The sequence below is a fragment of the Solanum dulcamara genome, chromosome 2, assembly GCF_947179165.1.
Source record: "Solanum dulcamara chromosome 2, daSolDulc1.2, whole genome shotgun sequence".
NCBI lineage: Eukaryota > Viridiplantae > Streptophyta > Magnoliopsida > Solanales > Solanaceae > Solanum > Solanum dulcamara.
In genome coordinates, this window is record NC_077238.1 from 69,365,749 (window position 1) to 69,380,856 (window position 15,108).

Here is a 15,108-nt window from a genome sequence, read left to right on the forward strand (position 1 = left end):
TAAGATGAAAGGAGTAATAAATTGATGGCATAATTGGAAAGCAAAAACTGTTATTTCTTGATTTGTCAAAAAATGATAAATAAAAATAAAAATTAAATTAAAAAATATTTGACAAATAAATCGAGAGGAAGGAAGTATAATCTTAGTAAGTATTTAAAAACTAAGTTTCATCTATATCTTCATTAAAAATAAAAGTTGCTTAGATATCATCGACTAAGAGAGAGAGTTTACCCTTTAATTGTCATCATTTTACGAGTTGCAAGTCTTTTCTCTTTTTCTTCACAAATTCTTGAAAAATGTTCTTTTCTTTTTCTTTTTCAATAAAAGGTACTGTTTCAGTTCAAAAATTTGGATAGAAAAAGAAAAAATAATTTTCTCCATTTCCCCCTCTCCCTTCTCCCTGTAGAGGGAAGAAGGTGGGTATTACAAGAATTTCCCAAAAATTCTCTGTTTTTTGGTAGCATTTTTGTTTGTTTTGATTGTGCATTTTTTCATTTTGAATTTGGTAATCAATGACAGGGTGGTTGAAAAGAGTTGATGGGTCAAGTTTAACGAGCTTCAGAAAACCCGAAAACCCAAAAAATGTTGTGAAGAATGAAGTAGATTATGATGATGCGAAGCTGTTGTTCATAGAAGTTCTTACTATATTCTTCAAAGAAGTTTTTGGGAGTTTGTGTTATAGGCCATTACCTCCAATGTTGGGTGATGGGAAATCAGTTGATTTGTTCAAGCTTTACTTGGTTGTGAGGAAAAATGGGGGGTATCAAAGAGTTTCTGAAAATGGGTTATGGGGTTTAGTGGGTAAGGATTGTGGGTTCGATTTGAGTTATGGGTTGGCTGTGAAATTGGTTTATGTTAAGTATTTGGATGCATTGGAGAAATGGATGTTGAGACTTAAGAACATTGATAGTAGTAGTATAAAGAGTGAGGTGAGAAAATGTGATTTGGGTTCATGTGGGGATGGAGTTCCTATGGATGTTGAGTTGGATCTGAAGGAGATTTTAATGAAAATTTCAGATGAAAAAGCTAAAGATGGTGAAAATGCAAATTGTAAGTTGAGGAAGAAAGGTTTTGATACCACAGATGGTAATGAGGCTCGGGATTTTGATGGGTTGAATGAAAGTGCTGAGAAATTTGATGGTCAAAGTAATTTAGACAGCAATGCGATTACTGTAAAGGATATTGATGAAACAAGTGAGGAAGAGCATTTGAAGTTTGTCAATGGAAGGGAAAGTGTTAGTGTTCTGCATGGAACAGATGACTCGTTAACGAAGTCCAGTGTGGTTGAGGAAGATTGCATTAGTAGGAAGAGGAAGCGAGAATCTTACCTGGATTTGGTGAAGTGGGTTAGTGAAGTTGCGAAAAATCCTTGTGATCTTGCCATTGGTACTTTGCCAGAAAGGTCTAAGTGGAAGGATTATGGGACTGAAGTGATTTGGAAGCAGGTTTTGCTGCTGCGAGATGAAATGCTTTTGAAAAGGGATGTGGATCCATGTGCTCAATACTCAATATGGCAGGTACTTCAGTTTCAACTCATTGATCATTTTGATGCACATATGTGTGTGGTGGTGGTGGTTTGATGGATTTTGTGTGACATTTTCATCCATATCTTTCAACTGTAACACATATGCTTTGAATTTGTTCTAGAAGATCAAAGATTGGTCTTTTAACTTTTGTTAAGTTCCACATTGGTTGAGGGTATGAGTTTGTACTCTCCTCATGTAGTCTTGGGCAATGCTCTCCTCATGAGCTAGCTTTTGGGATTGAGTTAGGCTCAATGGCCATAGCTTCACATGGTATCTAAGCCAGACCTATTGAGCCAGTCCCTGTAATTTAGACTTCATTTGAATCCTAAGTGTGTGAGGGAATGTCCCATATTGGTTGAGGGAATGAGTTGTGGTCTCCTTGTATGGTCCTGCACAATTCTTCCTTCATGAACTAGGTATGAATGTGTATTGATGCTTTATTACACTGCCTTTTATGAGACTTCTCACAGACCTTACATATTGAAATTTTATATCATTGGTATTCTTTTGGGTTGAGTTAGATCTAAGGGCCATATCTTCACCCAATATGTCAAATTACGTTGCTATTATTTTCTTGATAGTTAATTATGAAGTTGACCAAGAAAGGCACAATTAAAGTTGCATTCGGAGGCATTATGAGTGCAATGTGCAGGTTCTATATGTAGGTCAATAGGGGCAGCTGTTTCATTGTGTTTATAGTAGGATGAAATCCTCTAATGAGGCTATAACAAAGTGTATTTCATAAGTTGATGAGATAACACATTTCTTGGAAAGCCATGACAGGTCAAAATAATGTTAAGGATAGGAGCCATGGTATTCTGTCAAATGGAGTAATAATTTGGCATAGAGATATGTTACAACTTCGACTCTTCCTAATTGTGGTAGGTTGTTAAATAGACATGCTAAAGAGAAGAAAACGCAGGACATATGTGCTTCAACTTGGGTAAAGATGGTCTAGACATAATTGCTGAAGGGTGAAAGTATGAAAATTTGAGAGGCTACCAACATCCGATTGTTAGATATAATAATGAAAATTTGAGAGGCTACCAACATCCGATTGTTAGATACAATAATGAAAATTTGAGAGGCTACCAACATTCGATTGTTAGATACAACAACAACAACATACCCAATGTAGTCCCATACAGTGGAGTCGGGGGTAAGTAGTGTGTACGACAGATCTTACCTTTACCTCAGAGGTGATGTAGAGAGGTTGTTTCCAATAGACCCCCGGCTCAGGACAAAGACAATCTATGAAAAGACATAATGAAAGTACAATAGAAACAATAGATAGTAACATACAGTACTATAACAAAATACTACTATAAACAAACTGCACAAAATAATAGATAGTCACAAAAATCGAAGAACAAGAAACTACAAGAGTAATCCTACTACTACTAGTAAGGGCACAAGACTCCTACCTACTAGTAGTGACACACTCCTACATACTAACTTTCTACCCTAATTCGTGTCATCCACACCTTCCTATCTAAGGTCATGTCCTTGGTAAGTTACAACTGCGTCATCTCCTGTCTAATCACCTCTACCCAATATTTTTTTGGTCTGCCTCTACCTCTCTTGAGTCCATCCATGACCAACCTCTCACACCTCCGCTCTGGAGCATCCATGCATCTCCTCGTCATATGCTCGAACCATCTCAACCTCGCTTCCTGCATGTTATCCTCCGAAGTCACCTTCACCTTGTCTCGGATATCCTCATTTTTAATTCTATCTCAAGTGGTATACCCACACACCCATTGCAACATCCTCATCTCTGCCACTACTTTCATCTTTTGACTATGAGAGTTCTTGACTGGTCAACACTCTGCGCCATACAACCTCCGATTGTTAGATCTTTGTAGAAAATGTCAAAGATTATTCATTGTCCCAGCAGGAAATGAAATAGGAGTTTGATGAATCATAGGAAGTAATATTTATTCAGATGGGCTACTAAAACTGGGTTATTATTAGCTTTAACTATTAATATAGACTAGAGAAAACTCCTAGTGACTCACATATGAAGCATACTTGTCTTGGTCTCTTGTAATTTTAATTATCGCCATTAATCTTATTTGGGTTTATGCCATTTTTATGTGGTATTACTTTATCCCATTAAGACATGATAAGAAATGCAACACTTTTTTTTTGAACATTAACATGATAAGAAATGCAACATTTCAAGCTTAGAAATGCAAATTGAATGAAAAATGGGTTATTTACCTTCAAGGTGACCTTGCAAATACGCAATCAATAGTTGGAAACCCTAGCCACACCAAGTCCCAAGTTTATTAGGAGGAATTTAAGGATTTTCAACTGAAAGCTTATGATTATGTTGTCAGCATGAGACTGGTATGTAACTGCTAATTATACTCTTACATAACATAAAATGTTTTTTTTTTGACTGACCACAAAGTATAAGATTCTATTTTACTTGTATTATATGGGTATTAGTGAGAGAAAATTGTATAGAGTGTTCATAGTGGAATGGTTTCTGACATTTTTGAATTATTCAAAATGAAAAGAGTGTCACTTCTATTTCTGATAAAGTTGTTGTAAACATTATGAAGTGCTCTGGAAAGCCAAAAAAGGTATTAATTTTCTCTCCAAATTTACTCTAGTGTAATAAATGATGATATATGAACAAATTAAAAGGTCTTCACTTCTTAATTAATATTGAAAAGAGATAAAAGGTAGTTTAGTCCAATAGCCTCTTAATTAATGTTGCTAACAGGTGGTTTCTTAATGGGTGTGCCGAATTCTCTAAAATCACATATTATGGATTGGAGGGAGTAGTATATATGATATACTTGCCATTTTTCATATAGGTACAGATTGATGAGTTTCTTCATCGGTCATACTTAATTAGGTAGTGATAGCTATATATTTGAAGAAAAGTTAAATGGTGTAACTATGAAACCTGCCAATTGGATAAACGCCTGAGTTTAAATAGAGAGCACCAAAGTAAAATGATTTTGGCATCTATTGAATGAACTGGGAATCATATTCTACCTACTGTTATATACCTCTGAATTTGACAAATTATTATTATTGTAATTTTCACAATTGTGGGATCTGAGCTAGCTTGCACGCACTTTGACTAATTTCACAGGGTATCTTCGACCTCCCGCCATTTTTCAACCCACTTCATTGATCACTATACCACACATTATTATTGTTATTATCATCATCATCATTTCTCCCGATTGACAGGGTGAAATGGACTGTAAGTTTTGCACTGAGGGGAAGAGAAATGGAAGATTTAAGTCAATTTTCCAAATAGTATTGTATCATTCGGTTGGAATTGGTGGCTGAATTAGTAGAATTTGAAGAGAGTACAGTTGAAAGGCTTTCTCGTATAGTAAATAATAATTGGTGGCTGGAATTGGTGTTCTTGATAATGAAATACTGAATAATAGGATCTGCACTTGCATGCCTCTTAGATCACGTTTAATTGTATAACTTTATTAGCAACCGAGATAGCATCCCTTGGTTTATGAGCATTTTTATTACTGAATGTAAAACTTCCCCAATCGCACAGAGTTGCAGTAAGAGCGTTGTATCATTTGCCCTTTAGCTTCTATTTTTATCCTAGCATTTAGGCTTATCTAGCAGATCATGTTTATGTGACCATCCAAAATTTATGTAAGATCACAAATTGGTCCATGATTGGCTTAATTTAGAATTTGTTTTGCCTTTTAGATAAAACAGAAGATGCATCCATCTATGTATGATGAAAGTTCTGGTTCTGGAAGATTAAGATGCAGCCAGCGAGTCTTATCTGCAAAAGATCATCTTAAAAAGAGGCATGCACTGCAGTTTTCTGTGTCACCTTCAAGTTCTCATAATGAAGAGGATCAGCTCGATGGACCAACCGACTCTTCTGCAGAGTCGGCAATTGTTTTTTGGTGGAAGCAGCGCAGAAAGAGAATACCTGTTGGGCCACAGTTTCAAGCAGATATTCCCGAATGGATTGAGGAGATATATGAAAGTGACTCTAAATGGTTGGGCACTGGAATCTGGCCACTAGACAAACGAGGAAAAAAAAGAACCTTAATTGACAGAGGTCCTATTGGGAAAGGAAGGCAAGATATCTGTGGCTGCAAATCTCGAGGTTCTTATGACTGTGTCAAGTTTCATCTATCTGAGAAAAGGAGGAAACTTAAGATTGATTTGGGATCAGCCTATTGTCAGTGGAAATTTGACTCTATGGGTGAAGAAGTTGCACTTTCTTGGTCAAGAGAAGAAGAACGGAAATTTCAGGATATAGTGAAGTCGAACCCTTTGTCTGAGGAGAAGAGTTTCTGGAATGAGATTTTTAAGTTCTTTCCAAACAAAAGCAGGGAGTCTTTAGTAAGCTACTACTTTAATGTCTTCCTTCTACGTCGCAGAGGCAACCAGAATAGGACTAATGCAAGTAATGTTGACAGTGATGATGATGAATCAGAATATGGACCTAGATTTGATTGTTTTGGGCGGGATGCTAAGTTATCCATCTTTCGTTCCCCAAGGAAAAGCACATCCGGATCGGAGGTAGTACATGAATCTTGATTGCTGTCATGGCATTTCCCAGAACTGTAAATTGCCGGAGTTTTCTTGTGCTTTTGCTCTTCAGCAAGTTATTTCTTTTACAACTGGAGAGACATTATCCCATCTTGGAATTGTACAATCTTTTGGGTCAGTGAATTTTGGGGTTTGAATGGAGTTTCAAGGATATCGGTTTTTCTCTGTGTCTTAGCCTGCACAACTTCTCGTCGTTTTGATCACTAACATGTGTATGAATGTTGCCTTTTATGCTTCCAAGTTCTTGAACTAGTGAAGTATTCAAAATTACGGAGGAACAAGATTACAAGGAACGGAGTCTCTCACAACATCAAAACATTTTTGTAAGTTGATGTGCACATGCTGCTGCACTTTATATGATATCCTCATGGTTTAATGAGATTATACTTTCCAACTCTCTTGTTTATGCTTCTGTGTTCATCTGAAGCCTTTGAATAGCCCATTTAGTTACATTTCTGTGTGTAAAACAAAGCTGGAGCCTTTCTGGGCAAAGCAAACATATCAAGATGATCACAGAGAGCTTCTTAAAGGGTAAAATGAGAACTTTTTAAGTTGTGATGAGGGTTGATTTCAAAAGACCTACTGTTTCAACTTGTGAAGTTAATAACCTAAACAAATAATAAGGAATGATAGTACAAAGTAAATCAACCAGAATCACATAGAGTAATTTATGCACAAATACAGTATATGAAGTTGATATATGCATAGATAAGACTCAATTAGTCAAATGCACAAGTTAAGAGTCATTTAAGATATATACAGTGCATGACAGAAACAATATAAATCATATAATTAGAAATACATGAAAAATCTGAAAGGGTAATAACACTCACTAAGCCGTAAAACTTTTAATTTTGATGAGGAAATTTCTCTCAGTTGCGTGTTAATTGTGATATACTATGTACATGAGAATAACATACATATAGGTAAGGTGACGAGCGCTTTTCTTTAGTTGAGAATGCTTTACTCAACTAATTAAGTAACAATGAAGAATCATGGAAAAATAAGCTAAATACACTAACATCTCACCCGATGCTAAAATTAAAGCTCTTGTCACCTTACCTATACGTATGTTATTCTCATGTACATAGTATATCCCAATTAATATGCAACTGGGGGAAACTTTCCTCATCAAAGTTAAAGTTTTAACTTGTCTCGGTCAGAAGCGTGATAGATATCTCGTGGAATTAATTGAGGTGTGCAAAAGCTGACCCTGACACTACCATCACTAAAAAAAAATCAAAGAAATCACTTAGTCGAATATCATACTTAGATCCAAGCTTTCGTGACTTCCCAAATCTCAACAATAGTGAAATGAACTAAAAAATCTCGAATATGTTCATTCTTAAACTTACACATGCTTTAGCGCGATTGCAGTACAAGAGAGTCATTATGATTTGTGCCCAACACAGAACCAAAACCTCCTACGTGACTGCAGAATAGCGTGCACGATTGGGTTCAAAATCTGAAAAAGTAAATACAGGAATAAGGGTTTCCACATTTTAATCATGTATAAATACTATAATTTTATACCAAAGGGGTCGAACCTCCTGACCACAAGTTGGCTCAATCCCTGTTCAACAAACCCCAGCCCAAAATCCTTTTGTCGTTTGTTGGCTGATCAAACTTCAAATTCTGACTCCACCTCTAAATTAGAACCCAAATATCTAGGGGATTAGTGAAGGATATTCCTCATTGTAATTCATATCTTACACTAGTATGTCATTCAAGAAAATCTATTAAGTATTCTTGCTATAATTAAAGAATATGACAAATCTATGTGGTTAACTCAACTATCTAATGAACGAATGAAAAACATCAATTTATTTTTTTTTTCAAAATTGAAATTGAAAATTCCTAATTGGAACAATCTTAAATTATCCATCGAAATAGATACAAGACAAACTAAAGGCTAAAAAGGGAAAAACAAATTCCGACCTGCCGGATTCGAACCAGCGACCTAAGGATTTCAGCAAACACACTACAGTCCTCCGCTCTACCAACTGAGCTAAGGTCGGATTGTGACAACCAACTTATATTAAATTAAATGGATTATCTGGAATAAAAGATTATATACATTAATTACCTTGTAATGTAATTATTATATATTGCAAATAGTCATTTCGAAAAGAAAAAAAAAAGTACCAATCATTGTTTTACTCTAAAATATACCCCAGTTTGCCAGTACCTCGTAATCAAGAAATTGAAATATCCATTAATTAATAATGTAAATCATAATCAAATTGCACTTTTTAAGTTTAAGTGATTTACTTATTTATTTAAGATCTTAGAAATAGTTGCAACCTCCATTCTTAGTGGCATGCATGTTTAACATCGTTGTTAAGTTATTGAATTATGGTACATGGATACCAAGTAAGTAAACACTAAGCGTTTACACATGTTTCGTTGTGAAATTTTTAAAAACTAATTTTTATTTTTAAAGTGAAAAACTATATTTGAAAATAGGAGTTATATTTCGCCGTAAATATAAATTGGAGTTGTTTTTATATTTCGTGAGTAATTTGGAGTGAGAACACCATTTTGTTGTTTTACAAATTCTTGAAAATTCTGAAATTGATCAACTTCAAATTGAATTTCGAAATTTTATGATCAAACATGTTTTTCGAAGTTTAACTTTGAAAAAGGTAAAATAATTTCATGATCAAACGCTAAATAAAATTAGTTTGTTCGGTACAATTACATTTCATCCCATTTTGAACCGTGATAATTAGACAAGGAAAATAAGGGAAAATTTATCCACATGTTTTTGTTTGTATATTTCTTTTACTTTTTTTTAATAGATATAGGGAATTAAGGAAAGTGAAGTATTGACGATGTTATTATATTAATCCAAAGGTAATATAGTTTTATCTTTTTTCTTTTTCTTTTCTTTTTTTTTGGTTTAATTTGTTTGTCCATGAAATATTTCTTTTTCAGTCCAAGGGATTGGAAGTACCCAAAGGGAATAAAGACTAATATAGAACAAGATGTTTAGCACTTTAGCTAGGTTACAAAACAATATTTTAAGGAAGCAAAATGTTGGGGGTGTGTAAACAAAGTCTCATATTGATAGTTAAAAGTAAATGTAAGTTAATTATAAGGTATTTTGATCAATACTAGAAATAATTATTATTTTTTTACCTTCAATCAGTGAGAAATTTGTGTTATATATTATGATTTTTCCACTCATAATTTTCGAGCGAATCAAATCTGAGGAAATGCATGGTGGAAAACAGATTCTCGTCGAAATAATGAAAAAGTTCCTCATATTTTCATATGAAAACATTATTTTATTTTTTTCATTTCCACCGATTTAATCAAAATATCTGTGGGAATAATAATTGAACATTTTAATTTTCGGAGGAAAATTTCAGTGGAAAAATAGTGATTTTTTAATAGGGGATACCTTCAATGGTGTGAGGTCTTTCAAGAAATTAAAGATTATGCAAGCAAGGCCAAAAACAAACAATATCACTCCATGTTAAGAGTATCTTTGAGTTGTTTTAACTTAATAATTGGTATCAATATCAATGGTTCAGAGAGACGAGTATAAAAATAACATGGACCATACAAACTTGACCTAAAATGAATAATATTACACTAGGTTAAGATTATCTCTAGAGGCTAGATCAACTTAATTCTAACTATACAACATGAATCAATATATAGCTACTATTATAGCATGGATACTTTTGCGTAGTGATGAATCGAATCGATTGAATTACAAAGATATATTCACTTATATAAAAGAAGAATAAAAAAATAGTGGATGCATGGCTCATGTAGCAGTGGAAGAGTCAATCGTCTTTTTGGGAGTGTGAGATAAGCATGGATGAAGGAATTCTTTGTAGTTGGAGAAAAACTTTTGATTAAAAGAAATTGAACAAACCACATCCTATACGGTTTTATTACGATTGATATTCAAAGATACAATTTGTAGAAGAAGGGTACGTATATCCTAATTCCTAACCTTCTCAAAATGCTTAGAGAACCAAAAAGATATCATAATATGGTAATAACGCATTTTGTCTTCTCTTTTTGATTCCAGAATGAAGGAAATATATATATTGCCATCTCTATCCATGTTGATGAAAAGTCCTTTAACTTGTCTTGGCATAGTATCCAAGTGAGTATATAGATCTTGCAAAACAAAGAAAGAAGAGAGAGAGCATGGAGAAATATAATTTCATATAAACTAAAGAACATCTTAATAGAAAAAGTTCAATTCCTATATTATATAGGCAGCAATTTGGTAGAAATGGATACTTTTGTGTAGTGATGAATCGAATCGATTGAATTACAAAGATTTATTCACTTATATAAAAGAAGAATAAAAAAATAGTGGATGCATGGCTCATGTAGCAGTGGAAGAGTCAATCGTCTTTTTGAGAGTGTGAGATAAGCAGACGGAAAGTACATAGCCGAACAATTGTTGCGATGTTCCTAAGAAAAGGAATTTGCCTATTTTTCAGGGGTCTCAAGGGGCGTGGAAATCTTGAATGAAAAAGAGATGCAACTCTAGTTCCTTTGGAATCGAATGTCAATCCTATTTTGACAAGGTCAATTGATAATTGAATCTGATTTGACCGTTAGTTTCATAATAGTGTGAAACGAAGGCCTGACTCCAAATTGCTCAAGAATAATGGCGTTGAAAGATAATGTGTTCCTCTAACAAAGGAAAAAGGCATAAATTCACCCCCGAATTTATCACGAAAAATCAGTTACACGCTTAAACTATTGTGATGACCTATTATACATTTATCATGAAAAGTCAGTTACACGCTTAAACTATTGTGATGACCTATTACACACCTGAATTACCTAAAAGTAAATTTATTTCAACCCTCAAAGCTGACGTGGAAATAAAATTAAATACAAAATAAATAAGGCGCGTTTGAGTCAAAATAAAGTCAATTTTTTTCACCCCTACCCTTCTCCTTCGCGCCACCCAACATTTCTTCTCCATCATTTTTTTCTTATCAAAAACACTTTTTTTGCTATGGCTAATGAGAAAAATAATTTTTTATAGTAAATTTTCAAGAGAAAAACAGAAAATAAGACTGAGGTATAGAAATCCACTACAAAGATCGGCGAGGTTGTTCAATTAATATGGTTCATTGCTCAAAAACATTTTCGGTGAAACATCTAAAATTGGTCAATTCTTATTACTCCCACATCAAATTCGTCAAGTCGAGCAGTGATTATTCAATTTATTTTTGTCCTTTTGTTGATTGTGAGCATATGAAAAAAAAAATTCAGATCTTTTTTTTTTGTGTAAAAGTTTCTGGATTTTGCACAAAATCTAATTTTTAAGTGTATGTTCATAGATCTTTTATGGCGGTGGGGTTGATGGTGATTTTGATGTGGATGCTAAAATTTATGGTTATGATGGTGTGATGAATTTCAATAGTGGTGATGTGATTCCAATGGTGAATTTAGTCAAATTTATTATTGTTGTTATCAAATTTTTATGATGGCAGTGGTTGTGGAAGATTCCGGTGGTGAATTTGGTTGTGGGTGGTGAAATTTATGGTGGTAGCGAAGTGAATTTGATGATTATGGAAACAATGGTGGTAGTTTAATGGTGCGTTATATATGAAAGAAGAAACATTTGGATGACATGGATTTTTTTTCATGAAATTTGACATAATTATTGATGTGGAAGTGACATAGAAATGACAAGTGAGAGTGTGAAACACTTTCTTATCATGTGACTGATTGTATGTGCGTCACAATAGTAATTCAGGTGTGTAATATATCGTCACAATAGTTTAAGCATGTAAATGACTTTTCGTGACAAGTTCAGAAGTAAATTTATGTCTTTTTCCCTCTAACAAATGCACTAGTCGTGACATGAACCGTATCAGAATAGATGACACAACTCTCTAAAATCTAGAATTAATTTTCTTGATTCAAAGAACAAATCCCCATATCTGAAGAAACGATCTTGTAAACGTATTAAACTTTAGAATAAGACACTCCAAAAATGTACATGATTACCTTTTAGATTTTAATTTACAAGGCAGGAGGTCTAATATTTCCAAATTAGCTAGCTAGAAGGGAGTAATCAATGCTTTACTTACTTGAGCTTGAATTTTGAGGACATTATTTGAACGCAAACCTACGTACATACGTATAGCATTCAAATTAAATGTTTTCATAAGAGATCGAAACAACAGGAAGTTGGATGTTGATTGATGATAGTGGCAAAAAATCATCGACAGTAACACAATGGTGTATGATTTTGTACGAGCACCATACCATGATTAGGGTGGAAAATGGTTGGATTGGATCGGATTTGGATGGATTGAGCCGAAATTAATTGGATTACAATCCACCCATATAAAATATGGGTAAATATGGATTAGGCCAAATATGATTTGGGTAAAATGATTCTAACTCTCTTTAATTATCTAAACCCAAAAAACATTAAATCAAAGCAAATTTGCTAATGCTCTAATCCCTACAACTCCCAACCCACCCTAAATTATTATTTTTTAAATAATTATTTTTTAATAATAAAACGAAAATTTAATTTTTCTTCTACCCCGTTACCCCCACCGCCACCCACCAACCAAATTTTTTGCCCACCCCCTATCTCCGTCACCCCTATTTTTTTAAAAAAAATCATTTTTTAAAAATAAATTAAAATAATTTCTATAAAAAAAATTGACCCTCTCTCCACCCCCCCTCCATCGGACCCCTACACCCACCCCACCCAAAATTTTAAAAAATAAAAAAATTAAATTCCCCCCCCCTCCCCGCTGCCTATCCCATTGTCACGCCCCGGGAGGGTACCCTAGACGTAACCGGCACCCGAAGGCCATTTCTGACCTCCGAGCGAACCACCTGGTCCAGTCACTCATTCGTTCATTCACATTCTCTTAGCGGAACTCAATTAATGAAATACGTTTCATACTATAAGGGCCGAAGGCTAAACATTTACAACCCAACAAGAATAGTAAGTTAAGACTCCTCAAGATAACAGTTTAATCCTCCCCACACTCCAGTCTACGAAGCCTCTATTCAAGTCTAAAAGGTGCCAATGACAAGCCCATGGCTACCAACAATCTAAATAAAAGAAGAGACAACAAAACTGTACAACAATTCATCTCCATCTATTCATACTAATCATGAAGGAATTTAAGGACTTCTTGGCTCAACAACATCAACACATATAGCATTATATAAATAGGAGACAAAGTTCATATAGACATACACCATACCAAGAACTCTATTTTTCATGAATATCTAACCTCAAGCAAGAATAGGGCACATGGGTGAACTTAGCCCATGTTTTGGATAGCCTTACATACCTTGTTTGAAGACTTTGAAGAAACCTTGATGTTGGGTCTTCAATGGGGGACTCAAATCTTGAAGCTCTTGGACTCTTTTTGTTGGAAATGGAGAAGATGAAGAAGAGAGAGAGAGAAGCTCCTAGGGCTTTTTTTTTAGAGAGAGTGGGGGCTGCCAAATGGGTTCCCAAAAGACCAAGGGTTACATATATATAATTTGGGTAAGTTCCCAAATTGCCCCTCCTCAAAAGTTCTGAAAATAGGCTAAAACGCCCTTGGAGCGATAGTGGCGCGTCGCGCCCTTACAACGCCAAGGCCAATCACGCCTAAAACCTGTACAACTTTTAGTGGCGCATCGCGCCAGGGACCAAACTACTGAGGCATGTTTCTGGCGCGATAGTGGCACGTCGCGCCCTTACAGCGCCAAGCCCATTGTTCTGAATTCTGGGAATTTGGCCTGAAAAATCCTGCACAACTTTTAGTGGCGCGTCGCGCCAGGGACCAAACTACTGAGGCATATTTCTGGCGCGATAGTGGCGCGTCGCTCCCTTACAGCGCCAAGACCATTTCCCCAGTAGTTGCAACCCAGGCCAAATTGGAATTCCTGTCGTGCTAGTTCATCTTCGGATCGTCATATCTTTTGACTCCAAACTCCAAAATTTACGTCTTTGGTGGCGTTGGAAAGAAGACTCGACGACCTTTAATTTGATAGGTCGTGGTCCACCCAGACTGACGTCCTTCCTAAGGTAGGGTCGTTAAAAGTCGACCCTTACATGAACTCGTCCTAAACTTAGCCACGACGGATCCTTTGGACTTAGCTCGGTCCTAGGGGTCCTCAATGACCCCACATCACCTCCAACGCTCTTAAATTCCTCAGGGACTCATCTTAACTCAAGCACATACTTCGAAATAAATATGATGGGCCCCACACGTATATAAAGAAGGCCCGAATCTCAGGAATTGTTTTTAGGGGTGTTACATTATCTCCCCTTTGGGATCATTCGTCCTCGAATGACGGGCAACCAAGAATGGACTCAGGGTACAAATCATAATCAAAACTCAGTCATTCAATCAATCAAATTCTCAATCAATTATTAATCAAGACTCAAAATGCACAAATAAATTCAATATCGAGAAAAGGGACATTACGTTCGACAACCTCCTCGGTAGGCATGAATAGATGTGGATACTTAGATTTCATGGCTTCCTCCGCTTCCCACGTGGCTTCCTCAACAAATTGATTCCTCCACAGGACCTTGACTGAGGCGACTTCTTTGTTCCTCAATTTGCGGATTTGACGATCAAGAATTTGGATTGGGACCTCCTCATAGGATAAGCTATCCTTAACTCCAACGCTGTCAATAGGGACTACCAACGAGGGATCGCCCAAGCACTTTTTCAGCATTGAAACGTGGAACACCGGATGAATAGAAGCTAGCTCTGAGGGTAAGTCCAACTCATACGCAACACTCCCGACCCGCCTCAAAATTTGGTACGGACCAATGTATCGAGGACTAAGTTTCCCCTTCTTTCCAAACCTCATGACTCCCTTTATGGGTGACACTTTCAAATACACCCAATCATCCACCTCAAACTCTAAGTCTCTCCTCCTCACATCGGTGTAAGATTTTTGGCGACTTTGGGCTGTCTTTAGCCTATCTCGGATAATTCGTACCTTCTTCATGGCTTGGTGAACGAGGTCAGGCCCAATCAACTCAGCTTCA

The 15,108-nt window shown here is 35.7% G+C and overlaps 1 protein-coding gene and 1 non-coding gene across 3 annotated transcripts; one reads left to right on the forward strand and one right to left on the reverse strand.

Moving 5' to 3' along the window:
* Nucleotides 1-275: 275 nt before the first annotated feature.
* On the forward strand, nucleotides 276-6,468 carry LOC129880655 (AT-rich interactive domain-containing protein 1-like). 2 transcript variants are annotated; one of them, XM_055954783.1, is made up of 3 exons: nucleotides 276-327; nucleotides 520-1,517; nucleotides 5,238-6,468. In XM_055954783.1, exons 1-3 carry the CDS (start codon nucleotides 297-299, stop codon nucleotides 6,075-6,077), a joined length of 1,869 nt encoding a protein of 622 aa, XP_055810758.1. In that variant the 5' UTR covers nucleotides 276-296; the 3' UTR covers nucleotides 6,078-6,468. The 2 variants fall into 2 exon arrangements, with proteins under 2 accessions (XP_055810758.1, XP_055810757.1); XM_055954782.1 differs by having other exon boundaries at nucleotides 278-327; nucleotides 5,229-6,468.
* Nucleotides 6,469-8,021: 1,553 nt separating this feature from the next.
* Nucleotides 8,022-8,107, reverse strand: TRNAY-GUA (transfer RNA tyrosine (anticodon GUA)). Its single transcript is given in 2 exon segments — nucleotides 8,022-8,057; nucleotides 8,071-8,107. It is a non-coding gene; the product is annotated as a tRNA-Tyr (tRNA).
* Nucleotides 8,108-15,108: the final 7,001 nt, after the last annotated feature.